This window comes from Lutjanus erythropterus, chromosome 8, assembly GCF_056507025.1.
Source record: "Lutjanus erythropterus isolate fLutEry1 chromosome 8, fLutEry1.hap2, whole genome shotgun sequence".
NCBI classification, from domain to species: domain Eukaryota; kingdom Metazoa; phylum Chordata; class Actinopteri; order Lutjaniformes; family Lutjanidae; genus Lutjanus; species Lutjanus erythropterus.
Window position 1 is genome coordinate 25,739,989 of NC_139324.1, and position 23,449 is coordinate 25,763,437.

Genomic DNA, 23,449 nt, shown 5'->3' on the forward strand with positions numbered 1-23,449 from the left:
AGCTTTAAAGTGCCTGTGGTTGAAGAAATGCTATTGTTTGAATCTAATTTAAGTAAAACTGTCGTTTTTGTCGCATAAAATATGACTTAAAAACGATGCAATCAGAACAGTGAATATAGATAACACATGATAAAAAACTCTGATATTTATTTTCACTTCTCTGTGTTGGTAGGTGCCGACCTGCAGCCACCACTGAAATGGAAGAGGCTGGATTCCACTCCGTATTTTGCGTCCCGCTTTGCCTAGCCAGTATATCTAATGTGAACACAGAGCGCTCCCCTCCGCACAGCATTTCCACTTCAGCACAGCGACCAGGGGCTTCATCTGCGGAGCCAAGTTGAGCGAACGCGCCGGGGGGAAGTGAACGCACCGCCTGGATTCATGTGGCACCTCCACGCTCGCAGTCCTCTTCTCTGCGGCGCCGGGGGGGACTTTTAACCATTCTCGGCTGCGATAGAAACCTCCGGGGAATGTGTTTGTGTTTGTAGACACTAAGAGTTGAGTTGCGACCATTAAACGCCCAGTCATTAAGTACCTGCGGATCTGCTGCAGGGGACTTTTTTTTTTTTTTTTTTTCTTTTTTTTTTTTTTTGTTAACCAGCAAAGCGGGATACTGCAGAGAAGAACCCTAAACAATAAGGACCTTCTCAGAAGTGAACAATGCTCAGACTAGAGACTATCATTTGCACTTTTTCTGTGCTGTCTGTTGCAGCCAGAGCAGATTTTAGGGCGCGGAATTGCAGCGAGGTGAGGGAGGCTTGTATCGGGAAAGGCTTCAGCTTCGCACATGTTCCTCTTCAGGAGATCCCAGGTAAGGTTGGACCACCTGTCAAACAGCGGGACAAACGGCCTCGCGCTCGTGACACATCTGCATTTAAGGCGAAAACTCCGTGCGCAAAAGTTAAAAATATCCCATCGCAACTCATTTAGGATGCAAAGTCAGGTGTTGAAACGCGCGTGGAGGGAGTCGGTGGTGACCACCTGTCACTCACTAAGTTGCCGCGGGTCCTCCTGGGCAAAGTTTGAGACCAACAGACACTCAGTCAATAATCAGAATAATCCTAACAGAGATGAGTGAACGAGCAGCTCCTACAGCTCAGTGAAGTGACAGGCCTGCTGTTATCAGGGGGAAAAAAACCCTCATATACAACGCCTGAACACACAAACCCCGTGGCTATCAGTTTATGTGAGCTGCTTTGCTGATCATATATATTCATGCTGCGATAACAATATCCTATCAGTCAGCATCAATACCCTGCTGCATGCGAAAAAAAAAGAGACCCTCAAGGCAGGCAGCTGTGGCAGAGATGTGTCTGCGTGTGTCCGGTAGAGGTCTCCGACTGTGCTAACCAAGCAGAGATAATGAACGGTCAACTCTGCAGATTAACTCCTGTCCTGCGAAAATGAAGTGATAAGGTGAAGTGGAAGTGCTGGTTCCTGCAGAGCTTCAGCATCAGCAGCAGTCCGTAACCACCAATCACTCGTTCTGCATAAACTCAGCAATTACCCAGCAATTATTTAAAAAAAAAAAAAAAAAAAAAGCCTTATTGAAGGAATGACACGTTTAGGCTTGTTTGCATTTTAGGTCAAACAGGGCTGCAAATGAAGAGTATTTTCAAGATCCATTCATGCAGTTTATTTTTACGATTAATGGGTTAGTGTATGAAAATGCTCATCGCAATTTAACAGGGGCACACAGTGACATTTTAAAATTGCTTCTTTTGTCTAACTAACAAATCAAAACCTGAAGACTTTCCATTTACTGTCACAAGTGACAGAAAAACAGCAAATCCTCAGATTTGGGAAGCTGTAACCACAAGTATTTGAACATTTTAGCAACTAACTGACTAATCCTTGCAGCTCTGCACTACATCATATGTGAAATGGCTCATAGGTTTAATAATGTGTTGTTGGACTTTCTCCTGGCCCTGCAGCGCTTATTTTAAATATCTTATCGAAGGAATGAAATGTTTAGGTTTGTTTGCATTTGGGGTCCTGTGACACTTAAGTGAGGCTGCATGAAATGGTTTCACGGTTGATTAATCTACTGACTACTTTCACAAGTGATTGATTAACAGTTTAGTGTATAAAATGCCAAGAAATTATACTCCCCACAACAAAATTCAAAGACTCGTCCTTTGCTATCATAAATGATGATGAAAAACAGCAAATCATGTAGGCAGCTGGAACCAGCAGATGTTGCACAGTTTTGCTCGAAAAATGACTGAAACGGTTCATCGATTATCAAAATAGTTGGCAACTGATTTTTGTGTCTTGATTTTTTCAATCAACTAATCTATTAATCAACTAATTGTCACAGCTCTGCACCGTATATATAATTGATCAGTAATGTCTTTAGTAATGTGTAGTTAGACAATCTGCTTCTCGAGAAACTGAGATAACCATTTTGCATCTGTTTTAGCAATTCACATAAATAACTCCTGCAAAGTCAAAGTGTGAAAACGCTGTTTTGCTTCTATGGCCAAGAGTTCAATTCTGTGATTTCACATCAATAAAATAATGATAATATTGTCATATAGTTCTCTAGTTGTTCTGTTGTTCTCTAGTTTTTGACCGATGTGGGTTTTTCAGGAGCTGACGCCAATATTTCAGGAGCACGGTGGTCGATGGTCGATATATAATGCCGATATCAAAACAAAGAAAAGTGATATACATGCTTATCTTAGGCGGCAACATGTTTTTTAGATGGACTAAAAATTAATTAATGAAATATAGAAGATAAGATAATTCTTTATTAATCCCACAACAGGGAAATTTTGCACCGTTACAGCAGCTAAAGGCGATAGCATAAAAACAGATGCATCAATCAAAAAGTAGGATATTAAGTAAACAGGAAGATATAATAAACAAATTAACTAGTAAGATATAAACATGAGAGAATAAAACAATAAGAACAATATGAACATAAAACAGAGCCAGCAGTTGAAATAACACGTTTACACATAGTTTTGAAATGTAATATTGCACAGTATGCACTAATATTTCCCTGGGTAGAATATTGATATTGTAGATTAGTTTACATTAATATATCAGCCAGTCTGACTGAAATATTAATGTAAGCCAATGTGCAATATCTATATGCCACTCATATAAATATCAGAGTATAGGTGTATATATCATATGTACATGTCTGCATCTGAAGCAGAGTAATTACTGAGGAATAATAGGTGTGTTTTTTTTCATATTACCCCAGCTGAGTTGTCTCTCCAGGTCATTGTTATGCTTCAGGGCCAATGATTGTCTCTATAAAGCAGGAAATCTGGCACAAGTAAAAGGCTGCATATTTGATAACAGGCACACCTGTTCAGAGATGGGTTGAATAACCAACTGATTAAATCCTTTGGATCCATGTCTCTGACATCACAGCTAATCTCCCAAATGAGTGAAAAATTCAATCTCTCTCATCTGCGAATGATGTCACCCTGAATAAATGTCTTTTGATCTGGTCTTTGAATGAGCCATAACCTTACATGTCTGCTGGAGAGACAAGGCATTATCAACAGCTCAGCAAATTCACACAGTGATGATGGGCATGCCCTTCAGGCTGCAAAGTATTGCCCCTCACTCATGCAAGCAACAGTCGAGCTCAGCCAGGACTAGAGTAAAAGTGGAAATACATTATTTTAAATCTCTGATAAAAAAAAAAGTATTCCCAAAAAACTGTTTCTCATATCAGAGGCAGAACTACATCTTTACTGTTTAAATTATGGACATTAATTTCAAGCTAATTCTAGACTAATTGAATATTTCCATTGAGCCTGTTGAAAACAGATGAGTTGCTTGGGTTTAGGATTTTTGTTTCTGGATAAATCTAGCAGCACCTGCTTTGAATTATTTTCAAATTATCAGTGAGTATGTGTTTTTTTTTTCCATTAATCCTGTTGAGTACCCACAGACTCCAGAGGTAAATCTCAGGTGCTTTATTCCATCCTTCCAGTTTTTATGACTTTGTCAATCAGTTTGTTCCAAATGATGTCATTTTACTGTTTTCTGTTTCTGTTTTAATCAGTGCTTTTTAAACATACCAGTGTTTTGGGTTCCAGTCAAAAGCACCCAGTTCTGCCTATGCAGTTGTAAAAGATGGAACAATTTAGTGATTGAGTTTATGTTTGACATAATTTAAAGTATCACACACACTATCAGGGGAGTACTGGCACTCATGAGCTCTGTCTGTTTTAATTTTACACAATAATGCAAATCAACTGTAACTCTCCTAAAATAATAATATTTTTTTTCTTCCAATGTCTATTTTTTCACCAAAAAGAAATAAGTCAACATTTTGCTATGATGGTTATTTCTTAAAATAGTTAATTCTTAGAGTCCCACGTCGGTAGTCCTTGTAGATTTAATAAAAAGTGCAGTTAGTACTTAAAGGGTACTTAAGTGCATAAGCCAGATTATTGTATAGAGAAAGGGTCTATGAAGGACAGTAAAAGAGATAATGATATGTTATTTATACTTTTTTGGGATTGGGGCATTTTACTAATAGATTACTATAGGATTGTGCAATATTGAGAAAATGAAAAATCACAATCTTTTTAACCAAATACCTCAATATCATTATGTATCAATATTGTAGGGATGACTATTGGTGCTTTCACAAAATATGAACAGATCTGTGATAAATAATCATCTTGTCATGTGGATATAATCAGGAATACAAGATAAATATCGGAGCAAATGATTGGTCTATATCAGTATTGGTGTATATTAGCCAATAAATATCAGCTATAATAATATCTGATTTGACAGATTGTCAGAAGCATTTAATTTGAATTCTTAGGAATTTGCATTTTTAAAATGCTCTATAAAAGACAAAGTATATTTGTGAAGTTTTTTGATAAAAAAAAAAACTAACTGAACATATGAAGAGTCATAACTGTTCTTTGTGTATTTTGTAATAGTGATGCCAGTTTTGGTTCAGTCGGGGCTATGAAATATTGAATAATCCATCTTTGCTCGCTGCATCTGAGTCTTTCTTGCCCTCAGCCACAGGTTATATGAATTTCTTCTTAAAGTACAAAAACTGTGAAATTATCAGTTATCTGTATCGGACATGAGAAGCAAGTAAATATTGTCATTGGCTGAAAAAACTCAAATCATGGATCCCTGCATATAAGGATTATGTGTGCAAAGGCAAACAATAGAACAGCTAGAACAGGCTAATAAGTTCAGAAAATGTTTGAAGAAGGGTTTTCAGCCAAAATATCAAATGGTGGTATAGTAATAAATGTTCATGGGAACGTGGTCTAGTGTGCCGACTCTATTTTTCATTTTTTTTTCACATGTACTTCTGTTCAGCACCTAATATTTATCACATTTGGGCATGTATGTCCAAACACTGCACATGTAAAATTGTGTGCAGCCTTTATATTCATTACTTTCATGTGTCAGGTTTGTAATTTTAGCTGCGTAGGAGGCGGCACTGAAGGGGTTAAGAGCGTCCATGTGGCAGATGTGGAGCATCTTCAGTGATGACATTACTTTGGAGATAATATTCCTCTACTTGTTGATTAGATGGTCCTTGTGGGACTCGGTGTAGAGCGGCTCTTAAAGCTTCCCCCTATAGCTTATTGTTACTGTCAGCCTCACAGCTGCCATCACACTCTATTAACTCAGACGATTTGGCAAAAAATGTCAACCTCCATGTTTCTGGTCCACCTATGCAAATGATGCTTCCACATACTGTACATTCATGTTAGATTACTGCTCTTTGCTGTTGGATTTCTTGAAATCTCATGTCATTATCTGAAATGTGCGGAGACTTCAACATAAAATTGTAGTGACAGACGGATGTGTGTGCTCTCTCGCTGCTTTTGATGTGAGATGCCATCAGAAACCATGTTAGACATGAAAATCAAACAGAAATCATCTTATACATACATGCCAAATTTTGTGACTTACATTATCTGTTTAAAGTTAATCCCATTAGAGGACTGTTAAATTCTTTATGTTAGTTATTTGCCTTTCATGTTATGATCATGCTATATGCTTTTTAGCCAATGTAAGGCACTCATTACAGCTATTACAAATATAAAAGAGAAAATATCAGCAGGGTTGCAGGAGTTTTGTGTTCCACACCACTTGGAGAGCTCAACTACAGCTACAGTATGTTTTTCATGAGAAGCTTAGTATCCCAGATTTTCGCTGTTGTGTTTGGTCAAACAGAAGGAACGAGGTCAGGTGGAATGACAGCAGTGGAGTCAGTGTTATTGACAGAAATGCTGTTATGATCCAGAGCCTAAAGGCTCAGTTGGTACTGTAATTCCACTAGACTTAGGCGATGCTTCTGCCTGCTGACCGGGCCAGGCTGGAGGCTGTCAACAGCTATGTGGTGAAGGCGTTTTTAAACCACGGGTGCATGAACCTGAGGATTGCTCTAAAAGTCTTCTGAGTGTTCAGGCATTTAAAAGTGCCTGGAGCATCTCCCTCTCCACAGAAGACTTTATTTATATCAATTTAATTCAACAAATTCATGAAACTTTGGCCTTTTAATTCCACTTCTTCATTGCTGTGGTTGAAGATCAGACCTGCACTCCTCAGTCTTGCCCCTGCTGTCTCAGTTTCCACTCGACGTCTGAGACAAGATGGCAAGATATGGAAAGTGAGTCATGCAGCAGACTGCTGCATTCAATGGAACTTCTTAGCATGTCATTTTGACGTCCAGCTCTGTTTACTCCCAGCCAGGAGATGGAGATGGGACAGAAATAACGGTGCTGATATTTTATGTGATACTTGGCTGCCTGCACAACGAGGCAAATGATCTCTGCTGAAGCGTGTAATGTGCACAGGTTCTCCACTGTCATGTAATAGGTTGGGGAGGATTAAAAAGGGCTAAATGGGAGTGCCTTCACAGGGAATGGCCAGGTGACTTTGTTAGGCCCTGCAGTATACGCCAGCAATGCTGTGATGTATTGTCAGATCATTGTGACCTTCCTGTCAGTCACACATGTAGAGGTGGGTCTGGCAGCGAAGTCCTAAGAGCTTTTAGGTGGCTTCATGGTGCCTTTTACATTTCACTTTGCAAACATTAAATATCCATGATAAATTTGCAGATTATTGGACTTTTGGGATTGGCATGTATTGTTTGAGTTCGTACATGGTAGCGCCAGTATTTGAGGCTGCATTCAGCTATATAATGTAATGTGAACGTGTCCTACTGAGAGGCACAGTGGGGGCACTATCAGGGGAGAAGAATACAAACAATCATCATTTTTTCCCGCGGCAGAGGGGATTTCTCAAACTCTTCCTCCATCTCTGTGTCATCAATCATGCTCATGAATGCCAAAATGGCCTCATGATGGGCTCTCTCTGCGGGAGTTCCCTTGGAGAGCTGCAGGAAACATTGTGTCCTGCAAGTGTTATAGGGTTTCAGCATTGCAAGTGGAACAACACAACACTCAAAGCATATCAAAAAAGCTTAAGGAGGGCTATTTTTTTTATTTTTTGTGCATCATTTTAAATATATGGACAAAAAAATGTGTTTGTATATAAGTAATGATAAGTTTATGTGAAGTTTATGTGGAATGCAGAGGAATACACATGGAAGTAAAGACTTACAACTAGTATTTTTGGAGTACTTGTACTTCTATGAGTATTTTTTCAAGTGTAATTTTACTCTTATTTAAGAATGCATTTTGCTATGTAGTCTACTTCACTACTTTTAAAAAAAGCTGTTTGAATTAAGGTTTGTGGCCAGTAAGGCTATCTGACTGGAGAAGGGCCAATGAAATCCATGACATACGGACAAAAAAATTTGCAGCACGATAAATATAAGGGTAGATAAATTATCAACTGATATTGGCCTCTCACATCTATATTGGTCTATATTGTTTTTGGCCTATAAACATCTGATTTGACAGATTGTGTCAAAGTATTTTATTTGAATTCTTCTGCAAAATGTTCTTGAAAAGCCAAAGTATGTGTGAATTTTTTTTGATGAATTTTACCAAAAGAAAGGACTGTTCTTTGTGTTGTAATAGTAATGTCAGTTAGATTTGGTTCGGACAGACCTGTAAAATATTAAATCATCCATCTTTGCTCTCTACATCTGAGCCTTTCTTACCCTCAGGTGTGCATAAACTTCAGGTTCAACTGAACTTCTTTTTAAAAATGCAAAACTCTGAAATTACCGGTTATCGGCGTCAGCCATTACGAGCAGTTATCACATCAGCTGAAAAAATCCATATTGTGCATCCCTAGATATAATGACTAAAAATACGGATGGAGAAAAACAACAAAAAGCTGCAGGAGGCACAGGTTTGGGAAATGAGCATGACCACTGACAAGAACAGTGCAGGAGTGGGGAGTAATTTAGATCGAAGATTTGGAAAAAAACACAGACTATCGACAGTTTGCATAATCTGTTATTTAAGTGCTTGAAGACTGAAACATCACTCAAGTGTATGGCCTTGAGCAGACAGAGCGCAATTTTTGCAGTGAGAGGTGTCTTTCCCAGTTTTTTTATATTATTGATGAGAAAATGTGATACAGACTTACAGTCCCCAGAGAGACACACAAAGAGAGAGAGAGAGTGCTCATATGGACTGACTGCTGTGTAATATTCTCAACATAATGAAACTATTCATAAACTCAGTCAACATTTGATCGTGTAGCCAGTTATATATGTGAACGTGTCACATTGAGAACAGTGGTTACATGATCTGAAATGAGCCGCAACTTGCAGTGACGTGCAGATGGGCTCTGACTTCATCCGAGTCTGCAAGTCTGCATAAATCACCCGCCCGCTAACCGCCCGAACGTATTAGTTTCTCCAATTTAGAGACCGACACCTGCTCCTCTACCAATCCCTGTAGACTATGTTACACTTTAAATAATGTCCAGCAGCGCAAGCTTTTCAGGTGATTTCCTTATTATGTGTTGTATTGATGTCTGAATGAATTCTGAATTTACTAATAATTACAGAAGATTCTCTCAGTTTCTTTTCCGTGCACCTGTAATGTCCCTGCAGCAAATGTTGTGAGGCATTTACGCAGCAAAACTCAAATCTGTGATAACTTGAACATGTTTGAACTCTCCAGAAGAAACAGAATCAGATGCTGCACTGCTGTGCGTAAAAGCGCACACACAGTGTCTCTTTCACTGGGAAGACGCAAACTATTTACCACCTGCAACCCCTGTGAATATGAATTTTTATTAACTGCAGCGCCCACAGTTTTAACTGCAGTCCACGCCTCACTAGTGAGTGTGCATGCATCATAGGTGTGCTCTGGTATTTAAACAAGTGACTAATACGCTGAATAGTTTGTTGAGAAGAATGCTTTGTACTTCAGTACATTTTTAACATCAATAGTTTTACTTGTAGCTGACTAATATTTCAGTACTGTTAATAGTATGTCTACTTTAGTACATTTTTTTCTCATTGAGTTTCTCACTGTGAGCTGTGGGATCTTTGATGAGCACAAACTTATCTGCCCAAGTTTTAACAGTTTACTTTACATATAAGATTTGAGTGTATGTGGTTTTGCCCTCACCTTTTTCAGTAGTTTTAAGTGAACAAAAGAATTAGTCATAGATATTAGATGAGAGAGAGTTATTGCTTATTAATACTTAAGGATCAATGGATGTGCTAGATTAAAAAACTGCAACAGCAAATGTTCTATTCATGGAAATTGCACAGTTTTTATGTATCTTGTATGTCTTGCAACTGTTTTACAAACCCGTCCTGCAGAGCGTCCTGTCCTGTGGCCTGACTTGTGTTGTTGGTAACCTGTGCAACCGAGACAGGTTTCAGTACACGATCAAAATGGCGAGCAGGGTCACTGGGTGCGATCAGACGTCAGCTGCTCAGTTATGTAAAGATCTCATTCTAAGTAAGGCTGAGTGCATCTTCAGTGAACCGACTCACCCTCTACACAACAGGTTCCAACCAAGACATCAGGGCAAAGCAAGGTTTCTGTAAAAGAAAATAGCAACAGCCGGGTTTAGCAAGGCTTTTGTTTCTGTGGCAATGAGAGGGACAATACAAAAACGTAGGATAATGGTTATTTTGGTCTGGATGATGTGCAGCCATAATCCTTGTATAGTGTAATATTAATTGATCATAATGTTGATGTAGAGTTTGTTAATCAGGAGGGTAGCCAAGGTTTTATCCTTAAGTATTAGAAGTGATGTTTGTTGTCAGCTAGTTAGTGAAAAGACTAGTCTGTCCACATGTCTCGATGTATTTGATAGGGATGGGTCATGTTTTTGAATATTTGAATAGTCATTAAATGATAAGAAATCAAATAGTTCATGTTGTTTTGTCTTTAACTCTATTTTCCCTGGTTTGTTTCACTTGACTTACACCATGTCAGCGCAGTACAAACTGTTACATCAGCCTCCAGCCTCAAAGGACAGAAGAGTTGAGTGGACAAAAAGTTTGTTTTTGATGCCAACGTGTCTGTGGATTTTACTCCGTCTGACTGCTTTCATAATAAGCACCTGCCAGTATCGGTTCATGCTCAGTGATGGATAAATACCAGCTGTTGTGACTCGACTTGTAACTGGAAAGCTGTAAGTTTATTGTGTTCGTGTTGTTTTAGTTTTTGCTCCCAGAGGTTTGGTCGCTGTCGTACTCAATCGTGTAGTACGGGGCGACAGTTAAGAGACACAGTGTGAATGTTAAGTCTCGTTTGAAGCAACTATGCAATGAGAGCAGGTGCTCAGATGCTGTAGCTGTTTTTTTTTTCATGTTGCTTTTTGTGGAAGTGTGAGCTTTGTTTATGTACGGAAGCAGGTATGGCCATTTTCTCCGGCTTGTGAGTAATACATGTCTTGCTGCTGTGTGTAAATGGGTCTTTCTGTGGTTGTGTGTGTGTGTGTGCCAGGGTGGGGTCGTGTCTATTACTCAAGAGGTATGTTATTGCAACCTCCTCCAGCATTACTGTTTGTTTTTTTCAGAAACTTTTGACTCCTCTTCTTCTGTTTCTTTGGCGTAACCTTTGACTTTGAATGATGCACACTAGTGGATGTATTGAATCTTAGCATCCATGCCAACTCATTGTAAATAAAGATGGGCAATGTGTCTTCATTTCCTCCCACTGTACAAAACTGAAGCCAATCTACAAGCACTGCCATCCCAGCTGACTCAATCGCCAGGAGGCTCAGCTGTCAATCATAGCAATGAACCCTTTTATAGCATCAAATAACTAATAAATACCAAACTGATCAGAAAAATTAACACTTGAACAAACATCAGCATGATAAGAACTAACTAAAATGACAGAATCCATCTTTGGGAAAGATTTTCTCGATGTGTACTGACCCATGTCCCATCTATTAACATTGGGAAGGCAGGATTTATGACCTATACTGCAGCCAGCCACCAGGGGGCGATGCTTTGGCTTCACTTCTGAGGAGCTCTCATGTCATTCATTTCTATTTATTTCAATGATACCAATGTAAAGGATGCATGGAAGTATGTGGGCAATGATGGTTACATCGATTGAAACATTAAGTATCTATTTTCATACTTAAAGGGAGCAAAAATTAACCTTTTTGGGGATTCAAGGAGGACTGCACAATGTACATTATTTTCTGCTTTTATTACTGTATGACCACTCACATATCCTTATTTGGGATAATAAAGTTTACTTAAACTTGAGCTAGGACAGGGCTCAGCTGGATAAAGGTGACGGCAGGTATTTCTAAACCCCAACCAGAGTTACTATTATTCCCATAATTCCATCACATCAAGGGTTCATTGCATTGGTAAAATATAGTCTCAGTAAAAAAGTCCAGAATGGAAATCTGCTTCAAAAACAATCCAAAGCACGCTGTAGGGTTGTGCAAAACTGAAATGCCTTCATTTTACAACATGTATTTGAAATGACGAACACGTTGCGGCCAACACAGGTCTTCATCAGGGTCATTGTCAGCAGTTGCTCACACGCATATGGTGTGCTGCGCTAATGAGTTGAGTGGGCGGATAGTTCTCTGTCAATGTGCAAGTCTATTGGTCAATAACAAGTAAGCGATACATCATCGAAATAAGGGAGGAAGAGAGGGGAGGGAAGTGAAGGGGAGGGAAGGACGTTGGAAGGAATTGAAGGAGAGAGAGAGAGGGGATGAGAACAGGAGAAAACCTAAATGACTAAAAAGAAGATAGACATAATCTGGCTATCAAGTCAAGGTTGACATAATCTTTTCTATACACAAAATAAATTCCTCATAACTGCAAAGCACCTTAGCCATCAACAGTTCCAATGAAATACTTTTTTTAATATTGCTCCTGAAATCATATTTCACAGAATCTCATCACTGTGGCAGTGGTATTTTGTTGTTTTTAAGTTTTATAATCCAAAAGGTCTTAAGCTGGAGTAGTCTTTTTAGGCAGTCGTCTCTTCTGATGTTCTTTTGAATAACTTCTAACACCATGACCTTCAGTGTGTTTGGGGTTTCCATGTCTTGCTGGCACATGTAATGTCACAGGATAATCAACATTCCTTGTGCGGATTTCTATGTTCTGCGACTCATTTTTTCGTCTCCTTTTCCTTCAGCCCACAAAGAAACAACCACAGGGGCACTCCAGTCTATAAACAACATATATGGTGTCGCAGTTGGCAAAGTGCCTCATTTTAGTTATCTGAATTGTTTTAGTTTTAGCCAACTAAATATCACAAGACTTTAGATTTAGTTGACTAAAAACTGTTGGGTTTAGTGAAGTGTTATTTTAAGGTTTCTGTAGAATTTCCACACTCATACTCCTGGAGAAAACATATATCGACCTTGTTATTGACATTTACATTAAGTAGACTACATTTCTTCAAGCGTGCATTTCGTGCACTTCTTTCTGTTAAATTTTTTTTTTCACACGCATTCGGGCAAATTGCTAATCAATGGTTATATTTTTCTGGTCAAATGTTAATATATGATGTATTATTGACCTGCCCTGCACAGTGCCTGTAGCAATCTATGAATAGTTCCAAAATTACAAACCATAACTATAATCCTAATAATATTACACCAGCAACTTAGTCACTGTCACTGTCGTAGACAACTGGACTCGGTAGAGTTCTAGAAGACGTTTTGCCTCTTATCGAACGGAGAAACCTCTTTGGATGAGAGGCGAAACGTCCTTTAGAACGTTACCAAGTCCGGTTGCCTGCGTCAAGTTTTCTACGAGTAGCTTAATATTATCTTGCTGGTGACAAGTTGAAAATTCAGTGAAAAAGTTGCATTTATCTCGGGGCTTTACAGAGTGTGTGGTGAGACCTGGCGGAGCGGAGGGACAGAGCTGCCACTCACCCGCAGATTGCTGCTGAGCTCCGGGAAGCTTTGGAGGAGAGAGCCGGGGGCAGAGCTGGAGCTCCTGGTGGAATAAATACCCAGAGTCATATTGGATTCTGCATCTGATCCAATGTTCTTTACTTTGTGAACACGCTGAGATGCACAAAGAGGAGAGGGGAAAGAAGACATACTGGTGGGAAATAACCAGAATCTCTTGAGTGCACAGTTCAGTCAGAGGCTGAACTCAACACAAATACACACACTGTTGCTGCACTGGAGAACGGATCTCCACCATACTTGGCCCAACATTTTTGTTGTGTTTTTATTTGATGACAAATATATTTCTGCATAATTTTTGTCATCATTAATTCATTTCACAGATTTATTTTTTTTCCAGCACTGTCAATCAAATCTGATCAAACCACACCCACACAGTTCTGATGAAGTTTTATCCTTATTATGTAGTCATGAACATTTGATGTTATTGAGAAATTTTAAGTTTTCAGGGGCTTTAATATTTACTTCTATAACTGTGAAGCTAATGTGCAGTTTTTATTGACCTCTTATTGAGAACATGTGGGAACATGTATTTAATAAACTGTTGGTAATGTTTTCTTAATTTCCTTCTCTGCATAATATTTGTTCTTTCATTATATGTTGGTTTTAATTCATCATCAGCCACTATTCACAGCATGTCTGTCACCGTCAGTTGAATTCAGGGCATTGAATTAGTTCAAATGCAGTACTGAAGTGGACCCACGCTCATGATCACCTTCATAAAGCCGTTAGTTTACCAACAGTCCAAAATCCAAGTTGTTTCATTCTGTCAGTCTGGAGGCTTCAGTCTTTGCAGCAACGCTCTGTTTCAGCTTCCAGAGATAAGATATCTTCAAATCTGAATTTTGATTTGTTTGGGTCTCTTTAGAAAACTCATGTCTTCGGGGTTACTGTTTTTTTTAAACACCAGAAGTTTCTGGTTTCTATTTCTAAACCCTAATCCCGTCTGTGACCCAAGCTTTCTGTTTACTCTGTTTGTGGCCTTCAGCAGGGTTTATGTCCAACTTTCTGCTGCTTATAACCCCGGCTGCAGAAATGATAATACAGCCTACACATATTTTTTTTAATCAGAAGGGAAGGGATTTTAGCTGCCAGTTATTAATGAAGCTGTTTCTTTTGCTAATTTTCAGTGCATATTTTGTGAAAAGGGAAAGGAGGGGAAATCAGATACTTTAAGTGCAACAAAGCTTTACAAACACAAAATGCTGGGTTACTGAAGCTTGACCAAATACTGTAAGCCTGACATGCTTTGTTGATAAGCAGCTGCTGTCATATAGGTTTGTGTAGCAACGATGCTGCCAACACAACCATGAAGAATTAATGTTTGTCAAACTCATTTGAGATAAATCGACTGTGAAAAACAAGGAAATGGATTGAAGTGATTCTCCTGAGACGGCGTGGCAATAGCTGTTTAATGGTTTAAGAATCATTTGAAATGTGAAAGAATGAGTGCTCCTGCCGTCAACAAGAGATTGAATAGATCTTATTTTGATCTATTAGTTCCTGTCAACAACTGTCCAATTAAATTCTAACCTGGAGACATTGAGTAAGAGTTCTTTCATTCCTCATTTAAGAGGCTGGCGTAAACATATTTTCACTAGTCACTGATCCTATTTTCTTTTTTCCTTTAAAAAAAAATAACTTTTGACCAGTATAGACATACATGCCTGATTTGCAGCAAAAATAGAACTCCTTTTGGTGGGTTACATCTTATTAAAGTCTCTTTAAACCAAATTTAATTGATGGAGTGGACATCATTCTGTGCACACACTGAGCTCAAAATGGACTTTTTCATTTCCTCAAATTGAATTGGAAGGTAGTTGAGAGGTGTTACATTTGGATAAATTATGAGATTGACTGTCATATTTTGTTCTCGCCTGCCACGAATCACAAGACTGGTGTTGTTGTTCAGACATTTTCGGCACATATCTCATACTTGCCTACCTTGTGTGATTCTATTTATTTTTTTATTTTTTTTAGAATTGTTTACACGGTTTCCAGCAGTTGACAAAATTTCACTCTTTTTTTTCCAAGCTATCCATGGATCATCGCTGACTTTCAGAAAACAATCCTCGGGATCAGCGTGCATTTCTTCCTCGACACAGGGTTCAAATTTTGGCTCGTGGCGGCGACGTATAGCTTGTGCTTTTCCCCGACACCTCATCTGCCTGTCAGAAATGTAGCCACCGTGAAACAAAGCCCCCCTCAAATGCATCGTTGCTGTCGTTGGATCTATCTTTAGCTCCGTGTCTGCCACTCCTGTCTTGTTGACAACGTCTGACTAGACATGATGTGCAACTGGAGAGGATGTTTGCCTTTACACTGCTCCTGAGGACGGTTCAGTCAGTGCGGTGTGTTTGAGCGGGCCGCCGCAGTGAGCTGCATGTTGTGCAGTTTAGTTGTGTCCTCTCGGTTAAGCAGTCTGCTGACCGGAGGACACTGTAACAAGGCATCAAGGCTAATAATGGCCTGTGTCTGTAAACTAAGCTGTAAATGCTGAGTGAAAGGTAATGATCGGTGCAGGTCTCAAGGCCCTGCAGGTCTCCAAACAGCCACCAGCTGCTACCTGTAGTGCCGTCCTCTGCCATGCTCCACTTAGCAGGCTGACGCAGAAGAGAGTGGCTCGCTTGCTCTCGTCTCATTCTCAGGGGCTTCTAGGCGTGCTGCCCATGTGGATTGAATATCCACACCACTCTCCTCATGCCTCTGCTTAGGCTTTTTTATTACATACTCCTCAATAAATATCAAAGCCACGGCATAGCGCTATATGCTGATTATGCGGTGCTTGTCATTCCTAAAGGTGCTGCACATGGTGTTAGGGGAATCCATACATTAATCTCAGCTGTAATGATATTGGTGCACCTTGCAGAATGGCACATGAATATTCCACAGCTATTACCCTCCAGGTCAAACATATTGTACTTTTTGCTTATATATTTGTCTTCTTGGCAAAGATTTATGCAAGGATGGGTCTAGTCTTTGCTCTTACATGTAGGGGATTGTCTCAGTGAACAATATAATGTAGAGCTGAAACAACCTCTTTTTATTATCAGTTCATCTGCTGAATATGTTCTCCATTAATCGTTTGGTCTGTAAAAGGCAGTAAAAAAATGTACTGAACAATTTCTTAGAGCCCAAGGAAAATATTCAAGTCTGTCACACATGAGCAACAGCCCAGAGCTGAAAATAGTCACTTTGCTATCATTTATGACAAAGAAAAGAAACAAACCCTCGCATTAAACAAGTCTGAGGCAAGAAATGTTTGACATGTCAGCTTATTGAGTGAAACTGACTGAAACAGTTAACTACTAAAATATGTACCCCTTAATTATTTGCATGTCAAGTAAACAATGAATCAGCAACACTTTACAGTAATCATCATTAATAAATGGCACATAGTTAATTATTAAACTGTAAACAATTAAATTCTAATAAATTTTGTTTACTAATTATGTTACAATTTATGTTTAATCATTTGTGTTATATACACAGGGTTGGGCAGGAATTGATTACATGTAATTGGGATTACGTAATCAGAAATACAAAATAAGTAACTATAATTACTAATTACAAAAAAATGCCACATAAATTGTGTTCAGTAACTGACTATATTTCAAAGTAACTGACCAAACCCAGAATATACAATGATACACATTATTTAAAACATTTTAAAAACTTCAACTATTAAGTATTTGTTAAATTATTACATAGAGAGATGGACCAGATATTTACACTTTGTTAATGGTCAATAATTAGTTTGTAAACAGTCTAAAAACATTATTTCAATGCTATTATAAACAACTGAAGATTATAATACATTACCTACTTACATATGTAACTTACGTATGTTACGTGAACTTATGAAAATAAAATACTTACTTTAACCCAAAGCAAACATGTTTTCTATAAACACTATCTGCATGGTTACAGAAAAGTTACACATGTTTTGAAGAACTTTGTAAATGATAAATAAATCTGCTGTAGTGTATCTGGATGGCCATTATAAAGTTGCAACTGATTTTTTTTTTAATTTGACAATTACTTACTAAAAATGGTTCATAAAGTGTATGTAAATATTGTTTCAATATTTGTTCACAGTAAAATAACTCTGTTTATTTCATTTAAGAAGTGACAATGCACATTAATTAACTTGATCACTCAAGTCCATCATGTAAAAGTGCCAGGTTTAATTACAGGCTAATTTTCATCTGCAGTCCCTGGCAGGTTGAAAAAACATTAGAAAATAACATGCACAAGCACAGAAGCACAAACAAAAGCATGTTGTTGGCATGTAAAAAACGTGGATAACCACATACAGAAAGCACAACATCACAGACAAAAGCATATAAGCAAAATTAATAAACAATGACATAACCATGATACCAACAACATTAAAGAAAATATGCTACAGAAAAGCACAAAAACACAAACTAAAGCACATAAATACAGATAGTTAGTGACACAACCATACAACCAAAAAACATTTGAGAAGACCTTTACTCCTATTAACTTAAGTTTAATTAACCATCAATTTGCCATTTATTAATGAAGTTTGTTATAAAGTATTACTGATTGATTTGATAATGTGTTCAGCTCCAGTGGAATCACTTATCTCCTCTGTGCTGACTTTCTGTCTTTGAATCCAAAGCAGGAGGTATCAGCTGCAGCTTCAGAGACAGTTTTATGTTCAAATGTCACAGTGAAGCCCGGTTTTGGGAACGATGAACTTGAAAACAAAAAATAAATTGTTTGGAAAACCTATTCCTCCACAACAATTTCTTCAAAGCCTCTTAAAAATGTTTCTTCTGCTGTGACAGAGGGCAGTTATGCATTTTTATTTCTCTCCTCAAAGAGATTGTTTTTATCGTACATTTAACAGTATTTCAATATGAAACACTATACCGTTGAGTCAACACTTGGCTGTTTTATCATGCACACAGCCTCGCACATGGCATGTTGCAGTAGCATATTTTGACATATTCAAAAAAAAAAAAAAAAAAAAAGAAATACTGACACATTTGCTAGGAGTATGAAACTGTTCCAACATCTTTATTCCTGTCCTTTTTCCCTTCACGCTGGCTCTCCCGAGGATGAAGAATACCATCATACCATTGTACTGTGCTGCTTTTATTGTAGACTGTTTTATGTCAGTGAGAATTCATTTCCTCTTGAACCTGTCCTCATTCACCCAAGGACATATACTCCTCTGTATCAGCATCCCCAGTTATTTAAAACGCGAGCATGCCTTTCATTATGACTTCTGACATGACCCAAAATGTGATAGGAATAATGTCATTCACTTTTGATAGATGCGAGTTCTAACTTGAGCGAGAAACTTGGCTATTCTGTACACAAAACCCTCCTGAGACATTATTAAAAGTGTGAAGGGAAGACTGTGTGGAATACACAGATTTATAGATCCATGCTGTTGTTCCTATGCATTGCATTTCATCCTCGTGTACTGCAGTTCCTGAGGATATGATGTAGGTTTCTTGTCAAAGTCTGATATCCAGTAGTCAGGGAACATGTTTGAGTGTGCTCTATAGAGTGAGATGTAAAACAGAAGCAGTGGATGTTTACTCCATTCAAACTGTGTACATTAAAGGAACAGTTCGCCCGAAAATCAAATATATATATTTTATTGTCTTACCTGTAGTGATATTTATCTATATAGATAGTTTGGATGTGATTTGCTGAGTTTTGGAGATATCAGCCGTAGAGCATGGACATTTCTAGGAATCTTATTGGCCACCCCAAGTGCCACCCCTTTATCCTCACGTATGATTGGTTGTCTGTCCAGTGAGAGTCAGGACTTAGTGTGATCAAACTGTTTGATCAGTATTTTTAAATGCACATTGTTTTCTTTTGTATGTAGCCTACTTTGATTTTTTGAATCTTTCTACCAGAAAGAAAGTAGTTCTGGTAGATTCTGCTGCAGAAAGAAAGTAGTTCCTATGTTAAACTGCTCACAACAAGGTCTGTGGATTATTATCTGGGTCATGAGACACTGGTATTGATTTCTTTTCTTCAAAGGTACTTTTTGGGCACTTTGAGCACCACAAGCTGAGTGCCATTTAGTCCCATTATATTGGAGAGAAGACAGACTTCTCTATGGTGGATATCTCCAAAACTCTGCAACTCAGACCAAAACAATCTCAATAGATGAACAGCACTACCAGCCAAGGGAAAAATGTGTATTTTTGATTTTAGGTGAACTGTCCCTTTAAGAGCCTTGGATGTCTGAGAGTATTATGACATTGAGTGAATATGATGAGTGCTGGATAGAACTGTGGTTTACAGCAACCTCTGGCTAACCTCTCGATTTAGTTTTAACAAGGAGGTGAGACAAGTGAGCGTTCAGGGTCACATATAATGAGATCCTTACGCTGTATCGTTTCAAGATGCGATGCTCATGAAGCCAGAAAATAACTTGCATATTAATTTATTCATACAGTATATCTACCCACTTATTTCCTTGCAGTCAGACGTATTCATTAATTCGTTTGCTTGTGCATTTGTTCATGATAAGCCTGTTGATGCTTACGTCTTGAGTTATTATTATTAATTTGCTTCCTCTCTGCTGCAGAGGCTTTTTAATGTGTACACAGATTTGTGTTTGTGTCCAGGTTATGGATTAAATTATGTGTTGTGGTTAAAATGACCTCAGTTGCACATAGGCCAGCCTAAATCTCTTGAGCTCAGATCTCAATTTATCATGGGAATCCACTGAGAATCTGTTGAGCATCAGCTATAAGCTCGAAAGAAGTTGCATAGAAGTGGTCTGTATAATAGCAGAAATGAGCAGCACTGTATGTTTGATTTGAAATGAGTGCAGTATTTTGGGTGAACCTCTGTCTGTTTGAAGGCCAACCCTGTTACCTATCTGGCTCGACAGGGACCTAGATTAGCCTTGGACAGACATGGAAAGCCTTGTTCTTGGGTAAGGCTGACATAAATAAACTTAAAGTGAGCCATTTGAGACCACAGTGACCAAAGCAAAATGTAATAAAATTGGAATCAGATTGCTTCATTCCACTTGTCTTCATGCAGGTTTGCTTGTTTTTGAGAATTTTTCTTCAAACAAGTGCTGAGATGATGTGGAAAAATCTCAAATCACCATGACGATTGATGACAGGCAGAAACGCACTGAGTTATATAAATCAACTAGACAAATTGGCAGACACTTAGACTATCTTAACTTAAATGAGAAATTTGTAATACAGTTACTGTAATAAATAATAAAATGATCACGATACATCATCATGAGATTAAGGAAACATGTTAAGTTGAAATGCTCGCTTCCACTGCGGCCCTTGTGTACCCCTTTAAAATTTCTATTCTGGGCCAGAATAACTATTCGTGTTTGCCTGTTTAGTTTTATACAGAGTTTAAATTAAGGCTGAATGCTCGCTTAATGAGCAACTGTTTGTTTATGAGTCGTAAGAAGTCATTAATAATCTTGTTGAAGCTGTAGATGTTTATAATAATTAAATTGAGGAATATGTTAATGGGGTCTGGCAGGCAGTGAAACAACGTCAACTTCGGGCTGTGCATTTTCTGAGCAGTGGGCGTGTTTTCAGGCTTAACAGGCTTAACTTTACATTGACAGACAGATGACAGTTATAAATAGTAGGGATGCACCGATACCACTTTTTTTCAGACCAAGTACAAGTACTTACATTTGGGTACTTGCTGATACTGAGTACCAATACAAGTACTTAATAATGCCATTAAAGTTCTTGCAATAACTTTTAAAACGTTTTATTTTCATTAGATGGCCACTTTATAAATGTAACAAATCATTGTTGCTGTTTCCTGCTACAAGTGCAACCATAGTTAACTATACACATTACGTTTTTAGGTTATTTGTAGTAAGTTACTTTATTGATTTTGTGTTCCTTATTAAGCTGTGCAGTTTACTGTGTATATTTCAGTATAATAATTTCACAACATTATTATTGACTTGCAGAATTAAGTTTACAGCATTTTAACTAGTATTTTAATTTAACATTAACATGTGTAGTATTTCAGTTTCTTCTTCATGTCCCTCTTGTCTAAGAGCTAATTAGTTCCTACCTGTCATTGTTTAGGGGGGACAGGTATGAGTGTGGGGCCATGTGCGCAACTGTTTTGTTTCCCCTGCTGTGAAGCTCAGAGGGTGAAGTTGCGTGTCCTGAGCTGTCAGGCCGTTTTGGTGAAGATTAAATACACAAAAAGAAGTTGTAGCAGTTTATTACGAAGAAAGGAGCGGTGGTGTTTTTTCTTCGTCTTCGGATTAATTTGCCGAGACATTCAACTAGTTTACACCCGCCAGGACTGACTGGACAGCGGCTGGCTGCGGTCGACAGGTGCGCTCTGCATTTATTTCACTTTTACACGGACTTACATGGATTTTTACGGACAGTTTCCAAAGTCTCTGCGGTCATTAGCGGATGATGAGACGTCTAAAAAAAGAGGGTAAGCATCAGCAGACGTCTTGAACTCTGCGTCATGGCGGTTCTTTAGATGTTTGTGTCGAGCGGCTACTTTTCGTGACGTGGCGTCGGGTATCGGAGTAGTTTTATGAGTACGAGTAAGTGAGGACAGTATCGGACCGATACCCGATGCTGTACAGTGTAGGACTCGTCCTTGCTTGTTAATGTCAGTTTACAATGTTGCATGCGTTGATCCTCTTCAACCATAGATCATTTTTGCACACACATTTGCTACATATTGCTCCTTCAATTTTCTGGAAAGTGTTTCCTGATGACTAAAATGAGGCTATGAGAGTTGACTAATTCAACCAAAAAAAATGACTAAAACGCATTTTCTCTTAATCTAAGAAGTAAGTATAGAACTCAGTCTTTAAAAAAAAACTGCCAGAATTCAGATGACTTTGCAGTTGCCTTTTGGGTGATGAAGTGATGTAGTGATGTGACGAGGAAGAAAAAGAAACTGTACTGACACCAAGAATGTTGATCTCATTAGGACTGAGTGTGGCTTCAAGTGTGCATCCATTAAAAGTTTGTCAGGGGAAGCATGGGACACAGCAGATGGCAGAGCACATATGCTGTGGGTCTCTTTGGCCAGGTACACTGATGAATACTTCTGAGAGTTGGCCTACCTTTGCCGGTGTGCACAAGAACTTGGGCACTTCATTCTCGAAGCTGATTCATAAGTTCAGTTTGCAAAAGACGTACAAGCTGTAATGTCTTCATATAGACTGAAAAAACTGTTGCGCTTGACAACTTGAGTATTTCGAAAGTCATTAGTTATATTTAATTTAAAGAGACATGAGTATTTGGCGATTTTATCCTCCCTACAGTTGCCCTCCCTTCTAAATTTCACACGTTTTAGTACCTTTGTAGGCTTCTGGAAGAGTGATCATAAGAACCAAACAGACATTCAGTGCTGTTGTAAATTTTTCTGTCTGTGGTATCAAAAAGGGTTGAAATGCTTGCATGCAAAATTGACTTTTGTAACTTTAAAGCTGACTCTCAAAGGGCTGGGATTAGGTGTAAAGCTGTGACATCTGAAGGAAAACAGCCAAATGTGACAGACAAAGAACTTGAAACAATCGTGTTAATTATGCAGTTTTAAAATGGTTAATTGGCTAAAACACTTGTTCTTGATTGGAAAAGGGGAGCAAAGAAACTTTTGCTGTTCGGCTATTAACATCCGGTTAGACTGCTTCTTCACAGTGAGACAGAACGTATATAAAGATGACTCAGGATCAATTGCAAAAATAGAGTGGTTTTGAAGTAGGTAGAGGTGTTTATTGCAGTTACTAGTGGCAACAGATGCATGAAGGACATCACAAACTAAATGAAACATACAAGCAACAGAGAGTATGTCTGAAACAGATACATAAATGTAGGATTATTATCACATAAACAAATAAACTAATTCATAAGTAGTTCATTAAAAAATCTCTGAAATCTGTGAAGTGGCAGGTATGAATTGTAAAATGTGAGCATATTTCAGCAGGTTTAATTTAAATACAGAGCCTTGCATAAGTTTTCACACCCCTACACACATTTGAAGCCAACAAAATAATGACAGTAGCTGGTTGGGTGCAGGTAACTGCTTTTAATGTTGCTTTTTGTGTTTACACTGCAGCGCTACATTAGCTCAGCTAGCAGTAGCTGTGTTGTTATGTGGA

The 23,449-nt window shown here is 38.4% G+C and overlaps 1 protein-coding gene across 1 annotated transcript in view; it reads left to right on the forward strand.

The window, feature by feature from the left end:
* Nucleotides 1–229: 229 nt before the first annotated feature.
* LOC146322916 (glypican-6-like) overlaps nt 230–23,449 on the forward strand; it is a 140,506-nt gene continuing 117,286 nt past the window's right edge. The window contains exon 1 of the mRNA XM_084725047.1: nt 230–811. Within this exon, the coding sequence (XP_084581173.1) occupies nt 661–811 (151 nt within the window). The 5' untranslated portion in view covers nt 230–660. The remainder of the gene's footprint in view (nt 812–23,449) is intronic.